This window comes from Mixophyes fleayi, chromosome 2 (assembly GCF_038048845.1).
Source record: "Mixophyes fleayi isolate aMixFle1 chromosome 2, aMixFle1.hap1, whole genome shotgun sequence".
Taxonomy (NCBI): domain Eukaryota; kingdom Metazoa; phylum Chordata; class Amphibia; order Anura; family Limnodynastidae; genus Mixophyes; species Mixophyes fleayi.
Window position 1 is genome coordinate 314,635,648 of NC_134403.1, and position 22,156 is coordinate 314,657,803.

Sequence of the window (22,156 nt, forward strand, 5' to 3'; positions counted from 1 at the left end):
TGCTATGAACTGCTGTGTGTTTGAGTCATTGCTTTTTCACTTAGCATCCAGCCGGGTCGCTGCAGTATTTGTTTGAAAGTGTATGAAAATAATTTTGTGACCTGTGAGGTGGTCAAAATTGACTGCAAATGACTTGAAATGAGTGTTATTGAGGTTAATAATAATGTAGTGGGGAAAAACAAGCAAAATTATGTGATTTTAGATAAAAAATAGTGTTTTTAGAAAAAAATAGGGATCCAAAACCAAAACACGCAAGGGCGGTTTTGCCAAAACCAAAACACAAAGTTAATCAAGATGCAAAACCAGAACACAGGGGGGGGGTCAGTGAACATCTCTACTTAGGTGTGTTGTAAACAGACATTGATGTGAGCAGACAAAGTCCACAGATAGAGGCACTGTTCTGCACTTTGTAAATGACTTATGAAGTCTGGTGTTTGAGACTCTTATTTGAATAATCCTGATAATAAATGAAGATGCCATAGTGAGTTTTGCTTTCTGTTAGTTTTTTTTATTTTATTAATGTTTAAAGAAATAAATTATCTTCAACATCTTTGCCCTGTGACAGCTGTCACTTAATGGTATGACAGCCATATAGTGTAAGCTGGAGCCATTGAGATGGATTACATGTGACCTATGAATAGTAATAATATTTTGAAGACTTGTGTCTGGGTTATTGCTGACAAACTGATGGTTTTTGACTTACCCTCTGCCTGTACCATTTATATTATTATCTATACAACTCTCTCTATTTATTTTTCAAAAACATTTTTATTGAAGAAGTTCAGATACATATACAGCAAAAATATTTGTTACGTATTGAAAATCAGTTACAGATACAATCAACATACATGTATATATATATATTGTTACATTATTTGTGAGCGCAGTCAGGGAGAGTCATCCATGTTAGATTGCACTATTATCTACATATAAGAAAAAGCAATAGCAAAAGACATCAGGGCTTTCCCAAATACAAACGTTCCCAACATAGGTAGGTTATGGGTTTTTAGCATAATTGACTTTACATTTTGTAGGATATAATAATAATAATAATAATAATAGCAATAATGATAATAACCATAACAACATCCCCAGGGGCAAGAGCAAACAGAGCACTCCATTTTCTCCATCCCATATCTAATTACTGCCAGAGAAACATCAAGGTGCGGAGAGACCAGAAAGGGAGGACAGACTTGCTCTATTTCCCTGCATAAGGATTGGAGGGTATTGAAGGAATATTCTAGTTTCAAACCAAATCGTCTGATAGAAGCAATCATGGAACTGTACTTGCAGCGGGGTGGTAAGATGTTGATATAACTTTTCCAGGTTTCAAAGAACTTGAGAGTTAAAGTACCCTTCTGGAGAGATGCCTCCAGCCAATCCATCCTCAGGAGAAAGTACATCTTCTCCTTGAACAAGTCGAGTGTTGGAGGGCAATTCTGGATCCACATATGGAGGACCGACTTCCTAGCTGCAGCAGATATTGCCATAAATAACCTTCTCCGCCCTGTGGAAGTCCACGTATCGGTATCGGGAGGCAAAATGCCCAAAATTGTCCAATCAGGAGTAAATGGCAGGTAATTTACTAATTCTGCAGTCGCAAATCTCCATACCCGGGTCCTGAAGGCCTTTTTCACAGGACAAGCCCATAAACAATGATATAAATCCGCTTGGAGTTCACCACATTTGGGGCACCTAGAATCAGCTGAAAGACCAATGATATTTCGACGATGTGGTGAGAGGCAGCCTCTATGAAATATGTTTAGGAACATTTCTGCAGACATGTAGGCTGGAAAGAATTTTATCGAAGTAACCAGTTCCTTCAAAAACATCTGTTCTTCGAGGGAAGTGGCGTAACCACCTACTCAGGCCCGAGTTAATTTTGGTATGATCTATTATGGTTCTCAGGAAGGCATAATTAGATGAAATTGCTCTTCTTTTGGAGGGAGCAGTTAGCAATAAGGTATCAAGGGAATTATCCCAGTCGACTGCTGTAAAAAGCGAAACCACCTCTCGGGCATAATGTTGGGCTTGAATAAAAGAAAGGCCACATGGTCCCAAAAGGGGAATAATTCCAATTCCCCATCATGGCGAGGTGGCTTTCTCCTAGTCCTGTCCAACTGTCCGCAGTCTTCCTTCTCCCACACAATAAAGGGGCGAGCCGCCATGCCATTTTGGAATGCAGGATTTTTGACTAATGGTAAATGTATGGATTTATAAGGGTTAAGATGAAGTTTATGGCATAATATGTGCCAGATCTTCCTAACAGAAAGAACAAGGGGATTTTAAAGAGTATGGGAAGGTAATTCCTGGCCATGCAAATGAAGACAGGTCTTTAGATGGATATCAGAGATAAATTGTTTCTCTACTGCTAAATTAGTGTAAATGCTCTGATCCATTAGCCAGATAGCGCAGATGAGCTGCATGACTGTATTGAACTATGTCAGGGAAATTTATACCCCCATTCATCTTGGGTTGTTGGAGTTTTTCAAGACTGATCCTAGGGCGCTTCTTTTTCCTTATAAATTTTCGTAACAGATAATTAATTTGTTGTGTATCTTTTTGTGTTAAAAGGAGTGGCAATGTATGCAAAGGGTACAATAAGCGAGGAAACAATATCATCTTCAAGAGGTTAGCCCTGCCCAAGTAAGAAAGATTAAGAGGTTCCCAACCATCCTGTTCCCTTTGCATATCAGTTATAGCTTTGCTAATATTAAGATTGTGGAGAGTGGCCATGTTCTTCGGGAGCCGGACCCCCAAGTATGGTACTGATTTATCAGGCCATTGTAACCAAAAGGACTGGGCCCATGGAGGTTCTACTGGACCTCTACCTCGAAATATAGCTGTTGACTTTTCAAGGTTCACTTCAAATCCTGATACTGATCCAATTTCCCCAATTTTCTCCATTAATGGGCTCAGGCAAGACTCTGGGTTTGAAATATTGAGTAGAATATCGACAGCAAACGCTGTGATTTTGGTACATTCTGTACCAACAGAGATGCCCTTCAACTGGGGCCATTGCTGAATTATTCTCAGCATTAGGTCTAACAATAAATAAAATAACAGTGGGGACATCGGACATCTCTGTCGAGTACCTCTTGTCATCACCAGTGAGTCTCCCAATAATGTATTAATAATTAAAGATGTTGATGGGGTGTCATAAAAATAGTCTATCATTGCTATGATATCTGGACCAAATTCCCTCCTGCTCAATAAGGCTGACAAAAAGGACCAAGATACTGTATTGAATGCTTTGTGGGCATCCAGACTGAGAAGCATATTAGATGAGTGGGGATTCTGGGAAGAGTTGATTATTGAGGCTATTGCAGTGCAAATACCACACACCGAGTGGCGTCCGTGGACGAAGCCTAGTTGATGCCAGGTATATAGAGAGGGCAGTATAGTTTGGAGGCGTTTAGCCATTATGTGAGAGAAGATTTTAAAGTCCAAGTTTAAAAATGTAACAGGGCGATATGAAGACATCAACATAGGGTCCTTATTTGGCTTTGGAATTAGAGTAGTGTATGCCTGGTTAAAAGAAGGGTAGTGAGGACGGTGACGGTGAAATATGCGATAAAGCTCTAACAAAGTTGGAACTATTTCTAATTTTAGAAGTTTATAACATGCACCTGAGTATCCATCAGGGCCAGGGGATTTATGAAGCTTCAGGTCTGAGATGGTATCTGAGACCTCTTGAGAAGAGATCTCAGTATTTAATAAATCCTGTTGCTCGGGAGACAGTTTGGGCAAATTAGCTTCTTGTAGTAACTCATTTAAAAGTGGATTATTAGGTGGAGAGGCTGTATAAAGTGTCTGGTAATATTTAAGTAAAGCATCTGTTATTTCTTTAGATTTAGTAAGGGGTAACGTAGAATCTGACGTTTGAATCACCACTATGTGACTTCTGAGTCTAAAAGGCTTTGATAGATTTGCCAAAAGTCTGCCGGCTCTATTGCCCCATCTATAGTATTTATTTTTTGTGTAATCTATTCTGGACTGGACCTGGGCCAGTAGGAAATGTTCTAATGTTTGCTTTGCTTATTTATAGATAGCTAGTGTCGTATCTATGGGATCAGAGAGATAAACATTATATTGGGCTCGTATTGTTTGTATAAGGGTTTGATAGATTTTATTAGATTAATTTTTCCTGTTGGCCATGTAGGTTATAAAATTCCCCCGCAAAACCGCCTTAAATGCCTCCCAGAATAACACTGGATTGTCAAAGTAGTCAATGTTATTATCTTGATATTCCAGCCAATGATATTTAAGGTGCTGTTTAAAGTTTTCTGATGAATATAAATAGGATGGGAAACACCAAGTAAAATTCCGTTGCCCCTCCAAAGGAAGGCGGAGTGATACTGATACAGGGGCATGATCAGATATAAGTATAGAACCAATAGCAGTCTCAGTCTTGATAACCTCAGTTATCAGGGAATCAGGGAATCTGCTGGTAATATATAATCAAGCCTAGAAAATGAGTTATGAACCCCTGAATGATATGTGAAGGACTTATCTGAGGGGTTTAACAGACTCCATGGATCCGTAAGACCATGTGTTATTGTTAGGGTAGAAAATCTGAATCCACAATTCAGATCTGAGGTTCTGGGGAATAGGATTTTTGTCCATAGTTGGATCATCTACCACCTTAAAGTCGCCCCCTACTATTAAGTTTGTTGTTTCTCTTGAGGCAACAAGTTGGAATATGCAGTGGAAAAAGTTATTTTTGATTAACATTAGGGGCGTAATGTTTAAGAACGTATATTTATAGTTGTGGATCTGGACATCTAGTAGTAGGTATCTGGCGTTTGGATCAACTACCCTTTCCCAAATTGTTTATGCTACATTCCTCCTGAACAACATGGCCACCCCCCTGGACTTATTTCTATATGGGGCTGTTATGCATTCAGCGATCCAAGAATCTTTAAGTCTAGAATAATCTCCCAATTTCCAATGCATTTCCTGCAAGAAGATGACATCGGGGCTATGGTGTTTAAGATGTGTTGTAACTCTTTTCGCTTTATAGGAGTGATCAAACCACCAACTTGCCATGAGGTTCATTTCAATGGTGGAGGAGGTCGGGGAGAAGAAGTAATGTCAGAATGTGTAGATGGCATGGTCAGCTCGCCCCCCCCATCCGGGGATTGGTTAATCATGGACTGCAGTCTTTCCTGATGTAATCTTAAGGTGACAGGAAGCAGGTACATCCCCAGCCATTGAAATGGATTCTGGTCTCCACCGCACCTCGCACACAATTTCAAATTGAGAATTTTTGTACATGTTGAAAAAAATTATTATCTGAACAATCTTCTTCCACCATTTTCTATTTTTCCTCTTTTCCGTTAACAAGATAGGATAGATCCTGGACATGCAGTCGGGATTCATCCTCAGAGATATGAACATTTCAATAACTTTGTAACTCATAACCATAACGGGAAGAAATGTAAATAGTATATTAATACAGAATACAACTTTTTAAGGGAGAACAGGCACAATACTCATTAGATTGGCCATATATCTAGAATAATATATTATCTCAGCGATGAGGGGACACTCTGTCTCCAGCTGGTGTCTCTCATGACGGTGACTTTTGTAAGATATATCTAGTGGCCTCTGCTGGGTCATCAAAGAACAGGGCTTTATCATTTTCCATGACCCTAAGTCTGGCCGGGAAAAGTAAAGCAAAACGCTTATTGCTGTCGATTAAGTGTTTACATACAGCTGAAAACTCTTCGTTTTTGTGACACAATGACTGAAAAATCTTGAAAGATTAAGATTTTTGTTCCTTCAATAATCAGTGACCCCCGTTTTCTATATGCCCCAAGTATTGTTTTCTTTTGCTCTGTAATCCAGGAACCTGGCTATGACTGGACGGGGTCTGGGCCTATCTCCCTCTCTTTCCTGGCCTATTCTGTGCACCCTTTCAATTTGGAGTTTATCCATTGTTTCTTCGAGCTCCAGCGCCAGAGGGACCAAAACAGTTAGGTAATGTCTGGAGCTGCGGTGGCTGCGAGCACCGCCGTGACTCAGTGCCCCTGGTTCCTGGCGTCCCAGCCGTCGCTATGACGACCGGTACGTCACATCCTGTTTCACGGCCCGACCATTGCCAGGGCAACGGCTGGACGCCGAAATCACTGCTATCGCGCAACGGCCGCTCAGTACAGCCGGCGCGTGCACTACAGCCTGCGGCCTAATTAGGCCTCTAATGTAATTAACTTTGGCCTGTGTGTTGTTGCAGGGCAATGCCCTGATTAGTTGGCTCCAGTGTAAATGGCAGGGAGGGCTTAGCCTCCCTGCCGGTTATAGCGTCCTGTTTCCAGTACTGCTGCCTGCTCCTGAGCTATTGTTTGGTGTTGAACCTTTGGATTGTTTACCTGTGTATGACCTATTGCCTGTCCCCGGATTCTGAACCATTGCCTGTGACCTTGACCTATTGCCTGTACCCGTTCTGAACCATTTCCTGTGATTCTGATCCATTGCTTGAACCCGGATTATGAACCGTTGCCTGTGACCCTGACCATGCTGGTACCTGATATCTCCTCCCTTGCTCCGTCCAGTCTGCAGATCGCTGGCCTGCCTCTGTTCCGTGTGTTACCTCCTGTACCTGTGTGCAGCCGTGTGAGTATAAACTTATACTACTTGATTTTAAGACCTGGGGGCATCTGAGTACCTGTGAGCATAGCCAGTTTCTACGGGAAAGGCGGCTGCTAAAGGTGAAGACCTCTTCTACCAGTTCTATAAGTTTATGCCGCACTGGTTGTCGTAACAGGTAATGGGTAAGTTTTGGGCCTTTTATTTTCTCTTGTATACCTATGAATCAGAGATTATTTCTCCGATTCCTGTTTTCCAGGTCGTCATGCTTGTCTGTTAGTTGTTGTAAAGCTTGGGAATGGATATCCAGTTTGACATCTAAAGACTGATTTTTGTCTTCTACATCGCTAGTATGTTGTTCCAACTCAACAATGCGGGTTGTGTTAGCCGCAATATTAGATAGGACATTCTCAACCGTATCATGCATAGCTTGAAATTGTTTATCAATCATCATCATCAACATTAATTTATATAGCGCCAGCAGAGTCCGTAGCGCTTTACAATTGGGAACAAACATTAATAAGACAATACTGGGTAATACATACAGACAGAGAGGTAAGAGAATCAATCTGGGGAATAAATATGGCTGAGAATTCCATTGCCGAGATGGAAAGGAATGTACTTTGCAATGGGGCCACCATGGAGTCAGAATTGTTTTATTGAGCAGTATCTGACAATGGAGGGGGCGGGGGAGAGGGGTTAGATTTATTAGTTTGTGATTTTGGCTTTCTCATTGTGGAAAGAGGAACTTTGGGTGCATTTGTCCCTATTTTTTGTTTGTGTAAAGATGTTTCCATGGGATGGACAAGATAAATAAAAAGGGGAAGGTGGTGTGCCTAGGATGCAAATTTTTAGATAAAAGTTTATATTTGCTTCTCTCCTTGAGAAATTACATTTACATTGGTTGAAGAGACAGTGAATATACAGGTAATATTCTCAGAATTCTGACGTTCAAGTTAGTCAGTCAGTAATACAAATGAATTATCACATATGGATCAATAGTTAGTTAAGTGACCCTTTAGTAGTCTAATTATATCGTAATACAATTTTAACTTATGATGTTCAGAATTATTGAGCATCCACCACCACTAAGTGGCAGCAGAGTCACAGCATATTTATATAGCAGCCTATTCAAAACCACTTAACAAGGTTCTATCACATACAAGTATTAATACCAATAGAGAAAATTTTGACAAATATGCAAGATTTTAAATCTTATGAGTCAGATATTCGGTTTTAAAGAAGCAGTATTGGTCATTAATTGTGTTAACTGTATGAGATATTTAATTGACTTGAGAGTTCGAAAGGTGAACACTAGATGGCATCATTATCAGCTAATAACATTGCTCAAAGAAATAGATATTTATCTACTAAGTTATAGACCGTTTTACTTCTGATGTTAAATAAGTATGGGCAGTATAGCCAAATTTTGTTTGCGTATCAGATGTAAAAAAAGAAAAAGAAAAAAAAAGTGAAAAGAAAAATAAGAGAAAAAAGAAAAAGAAAATAAAGTCTCCTATTAAAACTTGAGTTATCCACCTACTACTTCACAACTGAGTGGAAAATCTCAAAAGAATCTTGTAGAAAGGCATATGGGGCCAATTGTAGGAGCTTTGCACTGTCCAAGCAAGCCGTAGCGTGGGAGGAAGACACAGGGGTGTCCAGTGCCTCCAATTTGCTCGGTGCACTTGCCACCCTGGAAAACTCGACGCACTGAACGATGCCAAACACCAAGATCTGCTGCTGCAGGGCAAATTCACTGCTCCCAATGAACAGCAGCTCCCCGCATCCGTGACACAGGGCACAATCTAGGCACAACCAGGCTGTCTTCTCCTCTCTTCAGCTCTGTTCTGCAACCAGGAACAAGGGAAGCCTCTGCTATTTCTGTTGTGCTTATCTCAAGAAGTCGCACACCACCCGACAATCCTCCGATCACTGCGGTACCGTGCTTCTGCTCTCTTAAAGCACCTAGAGACTCGTTGGACACTCCTCTCATTCCTGCCGCTTGCAGTCCCCTGCATGGAGAAGACCTTCCGATAAGGTTGCCAGGTAAGTGTCAGCACCCTCAGCTTCGCGCCGTCTCTCAGTCGGGTCACCGCCGGTCTTCGCGGTGGATATTGAAGAAGTTAATTCAGCTTCCAATCCGACTTAATATGCTTTCGGTGGTAACAATATTCTTCTCCACTCAGATGTTGTTCGAGTAGGCAAGGAGTTTCACTTCAGCCTGTGAAGTTGTCTTTGCCGAGTGGCGGGAAAACTAGCGTGGCTCTCACACAGAAAGAAACAGATGGACTCCATGATGCTATATGAACCTCAGAGAGGTCCTCACTCTCCTTGTTATCATTAGAGTGTGCCGGTCCACTGATGTTAATGGATAACAAGTTGCTGCACTGAGCCAGTCTAAAAAGCAACCATTCCAGATGCCCCACCCACGGAAGTCCTCTATTTATATTATTTTATGAACTGTATATTTTACATGTTATAGAAAAACATTATTTAAAATGCAATAGATTTATTATGTATGTCATGTTATTTAGTAGGGGTTGTAGTGCCCTATGTCCACCTAGAACAGGCTTTTTGATCCCAGGGCCACATTGGGAAATTGTACTCCTTTGAAGGGGCTGCAATAAAATTTGAACTTGCTAAACTTAATTTAAAATATGTAGAATGTACTACTAAAAAGAAGAACCTCTCTGCAGTCATGCCTTAATTTTGTGAAATTCCCCATGACAGAGTCACATCTGGCCCTCTCACTTAAGTACCACACCTTGTATCCCCCACACACAGCTCTCCTATAACATCCCTTACCCCTTTAACACATTTATTCCCCTACCTGTGGCACATATCTATTCTCAGTGACACACGCCGGTCCCATAGTCAGGTGCCGGCACTGTGACTTTCCCTTTAAGAACCATGATTCTGCTTGCTTCTGCCTCAGAGACATTACTTTCACAGGTGTTCCTGGCTACTGTGATCTGGACCTCCTCCTGAACCTCATTGGTCCTGGAGCACTATATTAACCTGCCAAGGTTATGGGCTCATTGCCTGTTCTTCGTGTTACTCTGATTGCATTTGGATCTGGCTGTATACCTCTCCTCCCGTGCGTCCGTTACCTGCTCGCTGTACTGAACTCCTTATCGCTGTTCACCTGCAAGTTGCAAACTCCCCACTGCTGTTCACCTGCAAGCTGCAAACTCCTCACTGCTGTTCACCTGCAAGCTGCAAACTCCTCACTGCTGTTCACCTGCAAGCTGCAAACTCCTCACTGCTGTTCACCTGCAAGCTGCAAACTCCTCACTGCTGTTCACCTGCAAGCTGCAAACTTCTTACCGCTGTTCATCTAAAAGCTGCAAACTCCTCACCGCTGTTCACCTGCTAGCTGGACCTTCTCTCCACTATTCATCTGCACGCTGAACGAGTATCGTGAGTTGTTACTAAACCGGTGTTTTATCTATTGGTTCAACTTTACTGCTGGCTGGCTAAGATCGCTGCATCTCACTGTTAGAGCTACTATCAAGTTACCTGTCACCTGTAGTTCCACGTCTGACACGGGTTATCCCTACTCTGCTGTTACCTGGTTACTGGACTATTATTGTGAACTACTTGTTGTGCCGGTGGCTAGTACTTGGGCTCAAGCTGCGTGTCTCTGTTCAGTTGCTCCATACTACAGCGAACTTACCATTGCAGTTACAACGAATTCTGCTACCTGTAGTTCCACGCATGATTCAGATACTACTCACGTCTCTGCTACTTCTAGGCAACATTCTACTGCATGTGTCAGTGTTCATCCAAGTCCTTGGGTGATGTTTAACGCTTACTGCTTTACTTAATAAGAATCAGCGATTCCAGGACCACCTGCTATGTTGAGTCACCTCTACTCTCGGATCAGCTAAGTTCTATATACTACTCTGTTTACCCTGTATGCTGTACCAGTGATTCACATTCATCTGCTATGTGGTTCTCTATTGGATCCTAGTGTTCTTATTTATCATCACTGCGTTGAACTGTATATCATCTCATCTCATGCTGTTGCCAAGTGTTACCGACTATGAAGTAGCATATGTGAATTGTGTCTGCATTACTACAAATTGCCGTGTATTCATCTCTGGCAATATATATATATATATATATATATATATATATATCTCTATTCCTGTTGTACCAACATTCAATACATTACGTTGCAGCACTACTACTTTCTCCTGTGCTATTATTGATGCCTGTAAGCCGTGAACTTATCCTGTAAATTGTATTCTGCCTCCACCATCCTCGATAGTGAGGCAGGGGATCTAAAAAAGACCTCAGAGCCGTGACACTCAGACCTCCTCTGCAGCACACTTTTCTTCCGCCATTCACTGGCCCAATATCTGCATTTTTGCCATCACTTTACGTGGTGATGCTAAAGGTGTCTCTAAGGCAGTAAAACTGAGTTTCACAAGCTGAGACTTTGATCAGGCCTCACTAAACTCCATAGTACAGAGGCAGTGAGTACTGCTGCATTTTCATCTGACACACTGCACCATTAATTTCTTGTTACACTGACTTTCTGCAGCAGATATATAGGAAGGTCAATGCAGTAGGCGGATTCATTCTGATTCATTGCCAGACTGTCTGACCTCCTTGTCACAGTCCTTACCTCCACAGCCGCAGTGAGACCTGGGGGTAAATGTATCATTCCCCGGTTTTCTCAACTCGCGGGAGATCGGCGTCTTCGCAGCTTAAATTTAAAGCGGCGCTGCCTTGTAAAGGGAAGTTTCCCTTTGCAAGGCAGCGCCGCTTTAAATTTAAGCTGCGAAGACTCCGATCTCCCGCGAGTTGAGAAAACCGGGGAATGATACATTTACCCCCTGGTGTAATGCAGTTTGCAGTAGGGCAGAAACACTAAAGTAGTATTTCTGTTATGGGTCCCCTGTATCTGTCTTGACCCACAATGCACCGGATCTCACGGTGGCTGTGGGGGTGGGGAATGCGAGAGTTTAAAATGGCTGCAGGGGAGAATGGTAGGACCAATCAGAACATAGATTGTGGTTTATAGTTAGTTCTCTCACTTACACCCCTTCCTGTCAGAGGTTTACAGATTGGTTGAAGCTTCACTTATTGTCATTAACCGTTACTGACTACGTACTGGTGGTGCTCAGCCAATCAAGCCGACTGTAAGCATCGCTTGCACGTTAATGTGACGCCCCCAGTTGTAGGAGAATAGTGGCTGGGGGGATGATTAATGCTACAGCAACCTCTCTTCTGTTGGATAAAGCGTTGACTCAAGATGCTGGGTACCACAGAGGGCAGCCGGGGGAGTATGGCATGTATAGGTGTCTCACAGGAACAGAGCAGGGTCTTTCCTCTAGAATAACTCTCAAAAAACCTGTTATACACTTAAAAGTTTTGAAGATGTTATACACTTTACATGGGCTTTTTGTCTGATATGCTCATTTTACACAGACATGCTGGCAGAGGGAAATCCAGACCACTGTACCTTTAACCAGTCCAGTGTGATTTCCTTTCCTCTGGACCATGCTTTCACTTTAATACTATACTCAGTGGCAGGAGATTATTCTTGTTCACACGCTACCAGGGCAAGTGGTGGGGGTCTTCCTCTTCTCCCCACTGGCTCCACTATGTCCAGGTTTGCAATGACAACTCTGCCATTTGGCACACCAGAAGAGAACAGAATGGACTCCCAGCACAAGGCTTTGGCCTCATACTCTGCCATTCCCCACCAGGCACCAGAGAGGGCAGATAGGGGCCCCAGTACTAGTCTTGGGCTCATTAATGTAATCCCTCACTCACTGTCGGAGGAGGGGGGGGGGGGGGTAGAGCTTCCAGCCTAGTGTTACACTGTATTGCTGCCTAATAAGAGGACATAAAGGAGGGAAAATAATATAGGTACAATAGTATAATATGCTGGTCCATCCTCCAGAAGACCCATTATGCTTTTCCTTTTTCAGAGCTTGCTCAGGGGGCAGCACATGCGCAATAAAGCCTTTTATGGGCCTTTCAGAACGGCATAGCGCATGAGGAAGGGGGAGGTTGGACCGACATCTCTGGGCCCCTCAAATTTTTTTATGGGGCTCAGCAATAGAATATTACACCCTGCATGCCTTCAATTACACCATTGACTGCATTTTGTACTGTTTAGTTGCTATAAGAAATATGTCCGCCTATAAATTGGAATTTTGAAGTTTTAAACTAAGCTCATAAGTTGCACCACTTACAACCATGTTATTTGCACAAGCCTAGGGGTTGGCACAAATGCTGATGATGATGATGATCACCAGCATTACGTAACTGCTTCTGATTGGCCGATTGTAATTTCACCTTTGAAGCTGCTGGTTGCTTTCTTCAATGATCATGCATATATTATATGATTTTGTATGTGTTTTTCCTATGAAAACATGTTTTTACAAAGTTTTATTGCACTTATCAGATGGTTCTATGTATGTTGGTGTAAGTACTCCTACCGCAAACCTGACACATATGCTACAGATGTAGAGCTGGATGCATCTTGAGAAGACTCAGCATATGGTCTGAAATACGCTATTTTTGCATTTGTTGTAAAGCTTAATTATTCATAATATGTCTTTACTGGTGACATTATTACCCTTTCTTCTCATATACCCAATATCATTTCACAATAGTATTTTATATATACATTTCATTACCTCTCATTTATTAACAAATTGGCACCCATTGGTACTCCCACTGTTCATTAAACTAACTTGGCTTTATACAATAAAAATTCACTGGGTTGAGCAATGCGAAGCAAAGTTAGTGAAAGTAGATAAGCAAAACTTACCTTAACCTAATTCTCTTGGTGAGTGTAGTCCTAACGCTTAAGCATAACTCTATATTCCAATATATAGTATTCTAATATTTAATATTTTTCTATATTCTAATATCTAATATTTAATATTAGTAACAGCAGCCAAACATTACTTCACGGTCCTATTTTTAAACCTAGACTAATATCTAAAGGTCTCCTTAAATGTAAAAGAGTTCTGTGCAAAACAAAAGAAAATAAAGCAAGCAAACTATCACCATGAAATAAAAGATATGTTGTGTTGTAAGAAAACTTATTACACTCTAGTTTTGTGCTAAAGTTGCAAGTTGCTTTTCATCTGTTGCAGAGAGGTCAGGAACTCACTGTCGTGGTCTGTTGCACATGTGTGTGGCCAAAGGCACAGTGGTCCTGCATGCAGGACATGTATTTTTATTTTTATAAATACAGCACAAATTCTTTAGGCAGATCATGCACCATAGCCTGGAGTCAGTTTAGGACTGGCTAACACATTCACTAGGGGATCCTCCTGTGGGTCCTAAGCCTAAACAGGCCAGTCAGTAGGCATACATGTAAGGGGAATGTGACTTTATTGTTTTGATATCACAAAAATTATTAAAGAAATATATCATTATAATTCATTACTGTGTTTTTATGGTATAAAATATATGTGCTGCATAAAATACAATATTTTCTTCCCTAAATTATCACCACCCAGGGAAAAGGAAAAATTTCTTCATGAGGGTTTTTCTCTCCTGTGTTGGCATCTGGATATCGTCTTTAAAGGATAACTGAACCTGTGTAGAGATATAAGGATGCAATATTAAAATAAAAAGTAAAAATATTTGTTTTAAGGAGGTGTCCCCATCCTAGGTCCTAGCTACCTGAAGGTGGCCTACCTAACTACTCACTACTGACTCCCTTGTATGTTCCATGTTGAGTCCTGTTAGATGACTTTATATATAGCTCCAATTTAACGCCTTATACAGTGTTGCCTAAAAGGTCAATATACTATTTGAAAGCAGTGTGTGACCAGTTAGAGTTTGTGTATTATTAAACAAGAAGTGAGATAGCGATGTTCTTGCCTGTTCTACAAGGGACGGCACAGTTCTATGGCTAGAGTTCTTCTCTTATCTCTGTATCCTGTCAATGTTATCATAGTTACTGCCATGTTCATTTCTGTGGAGGGGATGGATATCGGAGTTTCTTACCAAAGTGAAGGACATTCCAGGCTGACCTCAGGGGAAAATTCAATTGCCCGCGAGGCACCGCAATGTATCCATTTTCACCCATTTTTCAACCCTTAGAGATGCGAAGGAAAATGAGCAGAGATTCTGTACCGCATTGGCCTGTAATGTTTGCAGCTGGACATTGAGGCGATGCCAGGCAGCACCTTGTGGCCTATTGAATTCCCCCCTCAGAGGGAGAAATGTATCTGAATCTCTTGCCAAAGTGAAGTATATAACGGTTTAGTTAGTTTCCTAAGGCTCTCCTACTGGACTGACGGGTAAGGGAAATCTCTTTACCATGATTCAAAAAATATCCCTTGGTGTAAACTAAATCATGGTACTCCACTGCCACTATTATTATTAAGAACCAGGCTTCCACTTTGCTTTGTTATTCTGTCTCATATAATAACATAACTACATTATAGATAGCCACCACTTGCCTGAGATTTTGACCTGCCCTCTCCTCAAAATAATGCTATCTACATTACTTCATTCAGTCCGCCTGAGTGTTATGAGTTATAACCCACCATTTAGTGGTAAAGCACCCCACCCCACAGGTTCCCATGAGTATGGTGTCTGTAGACCTGGCCAAACCTAACAGAGAATACAGGCATCCAGGGTATATATAAATAAGGCTATAAGAGCAAAAATATATAACATATTAATTCAAGATAGAATATTATTGAACATGTGATGTGTACCAATACTTTTCAAAAGAAAAAACTGTTCTATGAGCATAAAATATTTATCACTTAAGTGCCGCATATAGGTGGTTAAATCATTACATTCTTGGGGGCATATTCAATTCCGATCCCGATCCGCGGGATCGCGCCGGAACGGGCCGCAAACCTAATCCACGGTACCGCAATAACGTGGATTTTCGTTCGCAGCCCATAGGGCTGCGTACGAAGATCCGCGTTATTGTGGTACCGTATTACCGGCAGTAGTGCGTTGCCGCGGATCGGGATCGGAATTGAATATGCCCCTTGAAGTCTATTACCCCCTTTAGACATTTAGGACTATGTACAATTCACCAGCCAGTACTCTTTACACAGCTTTATTACATTTACCTTTAAGCTCTATAAAAGGGGACTTACTTTACGGAACATATCCTCTAGAGAAGTGCAGTGAGCATCCTTTTTCAGGACTTCAATCAAACGTTGGATAAACAGGGAACCGCTATTCTTATGTCTCCAGGAAACAGTGTCTGCATATGTGAATATAAAGTCACATGTTCTTATGCTCTTATTATTTACGTCACAACATCAGCTGTCAGCAATAGCACAGATTTTTAATTCAGGGCTTGTACCGCGTTAACTGGATGCATCACATAATGCAATAGATGCGCTAGGAGTAAGTCCGGTGTACAAGGCATGCAAGTACAAGGTGTACATCACGCCTACTTACGCACAGTTGTGACTTGACAGTGCTAGTAGTAGTACATCATAAAGTTGCATTAATCTATTTGTACATAATAAGTATTACAATTTAATGAAGTGTCATATACACAAGAGATAATATTGTCTTGATAGTTAGTAATAAATCTGAAAGTTGCATATAATCTAATTAAATACAAACACCTCCACATCTGTTTACCTCTTTAGAAATTAAATGGGAATATTTCCCGCAACAATTATGAACTAAGTGCTCTCATCTATACGCATCTATAGGCATCTATACGCACTTTGCCTGAAGTGACTGCTGCTAATCATAGTCACCATTGTGGCTCATTGTCCCAGCTTTCTAGTAAAGGCAAAGCTGGGGATGTGTCCATATCTAATTATGTTACAATTACGTGAACACGCTCTTGCTGCATACTTGCCCACTCTCCCGGAATGTCCAGGAGACTCCCGAATTCAAAGTAGGTCTCCCGCACTCTCAGGAGAGTAGGCCATTCTCCCGCAACCCGTGAAGTCGGCAGATTGGGGGCCTCCATGACGGGATTTGCGGTGAATCACGTCATTTTGGCCCCACCCCTGTGGCTAAATGACGCATTAGCGTCATTGCATCCGGGGAGCAGGCCTTAATGACAGGATTTGCGTGTCCCACTCCCCTCCATCCTCACACTTCACCTCCCTCCAAGATCTCCCAGAGGCGAAGAGTGAAAAGTTGACAACTATGCCTTACTGTACTCAGATTACAATTGGATGCCCCTGCCCGGCCCACTTCCACTTCTCCAGCCTTTAGGTGGATACAAGACAACAATATGTAAGAATCTTGATAAGGATATTTGCATACACATTTTTTGTATAAATGAAAATGCGCATATTAAGTAAAAACAATAGACGTACATCCACCTCAAAATGAGCCCCTATGTATTTACATTATTTGTGAATGCTGTTCCTATTTGTTGTTTTCTTTTAATATGATTCAACTTGTATTTTACTCATAGAATGTTCAGAGTGTGGTCTCAAAGTTCATTTTCTTATCTCTCGCCTATTGGAAAGGTAAACCCCACCGCCACTAATGATTTTATTGGCAAATGTTTTCATTTACCATGCTGTGAGTCAGTGAATAGGAGAATTGTGTCTGTGGCGTTGTAGGAATGATGTACCAATAGTATTGAGTTTTCTGGAACAGTACCAAATTTTGGAGCCTGAAAGGAATCGGAGCATATCGGTGTAGTTTGATTTGATATTAGTGTGTCTTGGGTGTGTTGGGGATTTGGCCCAATTTTTTCTAGATTTTTGTACCTGTATTCTTGTAATATGCGAATTACGCTGTAAATCAGGTGCACTCCATTCTTGTACATAAAATTGCTTTTATGGCATCAAATGACACAAGTTATTGCCACAATGTTTTCATCATATGTTTTTTTTCACTAATAAATGTCTCTACTACCTTCTGTGTAACTTTCATGTCCACAAGACTCCCCTCGCTGCTCAAATCTCCCTCCCACCCCAAATCAAATAAGAAGAGTGCTGGTAAGGTGATGTGGTCATGGTATTACGTATGTGTAGGCCAAACTGAAAATGGAGCCTTTGTGTGCAGAAAGCTTGTAGGTTCTATGGTATTAGCCATTAAACTATATCTTTTGTACACTGTTGTTGGTAGCCTCATAAAGCTCTGACCAATCAATATCATATTTTTGCATGTGGCACTACAAGGCCCAGCGGGCCCTGAATGGCATGACCGATTTGGAGAGCACTTAGAGGAAATCTGATTTGTTTGTTCCTGACTTTCTCAACACTTTAAACCAATTATTACACTTAAGTAGCCTCACGATTTCCACGTACCCAAACTCCTATCATCATATTTCCCTCCTCCCTATCGATGGTAAAATACTAGCCAAAATTCTTGCAACCAGACTCAATGATGTTATAACTCAGGTGGTATATGCCTTATATGCAGATGACAAGCTTTGCTTCTTGGCAGATGCAAACGGCTCCACAGACAATCTCCTTGAAGCTGTGGATGTGTTTGGTAATTTCTTTGGTTTACACATCCATTGGTCTAAGTCTAACATTTTTCCACTGGGTTAGGTTTTGTCGGACCGAAGTGTCACTCCCTGGTTTGGACCAGCAAATTTAAATATTTGGGAACTGGGTCACAAACAGCGCTTCTGATTATGTGTTGCTCAATACTGATCCTGTGACAGAATTTTTTAAAATATACTGCACTCTCCCCTCACAGTGACAGGGAGAAGTAACCTGGTCAAACGTACTTAGGTTGGATGACCAAACAAAATATTATTATTATCATTTATTTGTTAGGCGCCACAAGGTATCAGAGTAGGAGAGAGACAGATGGAACAAGGGAGGTCGTTCCAGAGAAGGGAGGCTGCTCAGGAAAAGTCTTGGATTCTGGAGTGGGAAGAGGTGATAGGAGTGGAGGAGAGGCGGCGGTCGTTGGCCGAGCGCAGGGAGCGGGCAGGATTGTGAATGGAGAGGAGGTTAGAGATATAAGGGGCAGTAGAGTTGGAGAGAGCCTTGTAAGTGGCTTAAGTAAGTTCATCAACATTAACCAATATATTCCTTCTTAGTATGGGGAGGGAAGAGAGCCAGAGTTAAAATTATGTACTTTATGTAGCCCTAAAGGGGAAGGCGGTCTTGCCCTGCCAAACATTAGAATACACTGCTATGCTAGTCAACTATCAAATTTGATTGAATGGAAAGACGAGGCATCAAGTGACACCTTCGTCATTTTGAATCCTTTGCAAGTACTTCTATAGGGGCCATAAATATGGTCTATTAGTCATCAGCTGTTGGAGGGTGCTGGGCTGGATCCGGACACCTCACTAAGGTCAGATCCTAATTTAGATGAATATTAGAATCTGAAGCAATGATTTTTCCAATTGAGAAATGCTCTGGGATCTCCGTTCAAGGGAGTGACTCCCCTTGTAGTTGATTCACCTATTAGGAAACTTCTTAGCAAGATTGGATCGTGCAAAGTGATTTCCGCTCTGTCACTCGCCAGACTTACTTGCATGTGTTCTTTGTGGCACCGCCTGGTTGTCTTCTCCCTGGTGGGTTCCACTCCAGGGTACCATGATGTATGTGCATGTAGAAAAATCATACCTCCTTACGGGGGACCCTGGTGAAGACTGGCGTCCCATTAGACTCTGCGCCCCGGGTGTGGGTCGCACAATTTGAGCTGGTTTAGCATCTCTATCTTTGTGATCCTTAACATTTTGCCGTGGCCTTGGAACCTGTGGGGAACCCGTCACCTCACGACCTCCTCCAGCATTTATTTGGTTGAAAGGAGAAACAAGAAACATTCTAGACGCAACTCAGGCAGCGTCTCCAGGGATTGTCGCCTTCGCTGGACAACATACCTTGGCTACTTCAACTCCTGCTGCTCCAGCAACCCAAGTGGTGGCAGCTCCCAGCTGGGGATTTCAAATCCTGCTACATATTACAATGATCCAAAATCCTTTCATGGATTTTTAAACCAATGTGCTTTACAATTCGAAACTTTCCTTCTGAAAAGGCTAAAGTGACATACATCACCTCTATTCTCACCTGCTACCCGATGCACTAGATGGTCTCAGAGATAAATGGGTGGAGGATTTGGGTGTGTTGCTGAAAGCTGATGCTAGGTGGCATGAGGTAAGCTACTACCTTCTTGAAATACCAGCAAATAGATTTTTATATTTTTTCGGAGGATTTACTCCAACTATTCTATATGACATGGGTGGGTGTACCACTCCTGAGTGTCCATGGTGTAAGACACCCTCCGCAAAATTTTGGTATATGCTTGGGTCATGTTCAATAGTTCAACAATTTTAGATTAAGGTGTGGAGGTACATTCATTCGACCATGCTGTGGGATATCCTTTTAGGGAAATTTTAACACGATATATTTTTAGCTGATTTGTCTCGCTAAAGTCATTATAGCTAGGACATGGCTGGCAGTTAAGCCTCCCTCATTTCAAAGCTGGCTATGTTTGGTCAATGATACCATAAATCATGAAATATTTGACTATACAAATAGTAAAGCTATTAATAAATGTCATAAAATTTGGGGTCTCTGGTATAATTCTAAATACGTCACACGGTTCAAAAATGAGTTGCTGTATACATGTGGCCCCTCATTTGCTCTATGTGAGGGCATCAGCTCTCTATTTGAATTTTTTGCTCTTGGGGAGCACTCGGTCCCACGCAAAACACTTATACCTTTTAATTGTATATATAATATAGCTCACAAACTATTATATTTGATTAGCTAACTAACTGTACTTTGGATTGTTTTCTATTGTGAAAAAGGGAATGGTTTTCCACAGGCCTCTAAGAGTGGAATCAGCTTTTCAGCTGACAGTCTGCAGGTAAAGACTGCAGACCGGGTTACACACAGGTATAGCAGTGCACCTTCAAAGATATACAGGTGTAAGACATGCGTGACACGAAGTAAAAGTATAAAATGTCACTTAAATGCTTTGAAAGTGTCTTACACAGCTATAGCAAAACTGACAAGGTTTGCCTGCACTGATGAGTAATTACAGAGCACCTGAGGAAACTTCCTTCTAAAGGCAAGGTGGGATTGTCACCTGTCCATCAAGCAAAGGCTGCAGGAGAAGTCTCAACTATATAAACCTGTTTTGTGCTACTGTGCATTGCCACCGATGCCACCTAGTGGCCGGTGATCAGAGAGGGAAACTGGGACTAGCCAGTGATAGGTTGCCTGGTGTCCCCCTGACAGAAAGTGTATGCCGTCTTATTGTGAAGGAACAATAAAAGCACTGTTTTGAGCAAGAATATGTCCGTGTGTGCATCAGCAGAAGAGTGCCTGTGTCACATTATATATGCTTTTATTAGTGATATTGACATTTATTTTTACATGTGCGTTTATCACATAGCTTGTTTTTGTTAATGCAATGTTTGAATGTTGTTTTGAAAATCAATTTCTGTCAATAAAAATACATTATTTAAGAAACAAACATGTAAATGTACCATTTTTGCAGCATTTTACATGTATATTATAGACACAAATGAAGCCTATAATAAATGTCACTTTGCAAAGCTATTTGTGTAATAAAATAGTAACAGTCTGTACCTGGGGTTGTTGAATAGAAGCAGATGAAGTCACGTTCTTTCTGAATCATGCGCATTGTATCATCTTCCAACTGTTCTGGCTCGATACTATGGGGTTCAGAATCACAGTCACAGGCCAACACCTTGCTTTTCTCAGCTGCATAAAAAATTACCGCCACATTTGTTATAACATATTACATGTACATTATTAGCTTCTTTTTCTGTTCTTATTCTTACGACATTTTGAAAATAAATTATTGTTTTTTTCTTTACATTATGCAATAGAAATAAACTACTTTAAGGCAAATTCTCTTGCCAGATGATCCAACATGAAAAAAGTATTTTGCAGTATTCACAAACATATAACTAAATATTGCCATGAATATTAACATGAATTAAGATATGGTTAAAGGAGAACTCCACTAGTTCAGAGGGTGTGATAGGTAATGGGCAAATTGCAGGGATGCTAGGGAAGGAATTGCTGCAGCTAAACAACTAGGGAGGTGTGTGAACAGACCTTTTGAAAATCCCGTAGCAGATGAAGACTGTCGGCCTGTGTGTGTAGTCTTCTGTTGACATTATCCCGTGTATTCTGCTTACTTGGCCCAAGCATTAAATGGCTGTACCTACCAAAGATAGCTGCTAAATTGCTAGAACATGTTGCATGGCACTTGAAAATTGGGAATTGTGTCACGGGCACTAGGAGTCTTTACCCAGGGATCACCAGGTGATAGGCTTACCAGAGCAGTATAGATGGTAATATGGTACTCTGGTAGCAGGGTGATCACGGAACAGGAAATAGTAGATGATAGAGATGCTCAGGAAAGTCTATGACTAGCAGCACTGGTAATATGGATGTAGTAATACACGAGGAACTGTATGGACAAAGGACACGTGAGGGTAGTCAGTGGTCTGCGGTAGCAAGTTGTACCACTGCTATAGTGAGGAGGAATGTCCAACAGAAACGAGGAGGTGATGAGAGTCAGCGGTCTGCGGATAGCAAGTTGTACCGCTGTCTGAGTGAAGGAATGAAATCCAAGTGGAGGTATCCGGGGAGTCAGTGGTCTGCGTTAGCAAGTTGTACCACTGCTA

General features: G+C 41.5%; 1 protein-coding gene across 2 annotated transcripts in view; it reads right to left on the bottom strand.

The window, feature by feature from the left end:
* Positions 1–13,939: 13,939 nt before the first annotated feature.
* LOC142139202 (caspase-1-A-like) overlaps positions 13,940–22,156 on the bottom strand; it is a 42,416-nt gene continuing 34,199 nt past the window's right edge. For both annotated transcript variants that reach the window (XM_075196614.1, XM_075196613.1), the window contains 3 exons: positions 21,087–21,221; positions 15,693–15,802; positions 13,940–14,163 (listed from right to left, as the gene is read on the bottom strand). In XM_075196614.1, coding sequence (XP_075052715.1) covers positions 14,074–14,163; positions 15,693–15,802; positions 21,087–21,221 — 335 coding nt within the window. In that variant the 3' untranslated portion in view covers positions 13,940–14,073. The remainder of the gene's footprint in view (positions 14,164–15,692; positions 15,803–21,086; positions 21,222–22,156) is intronic.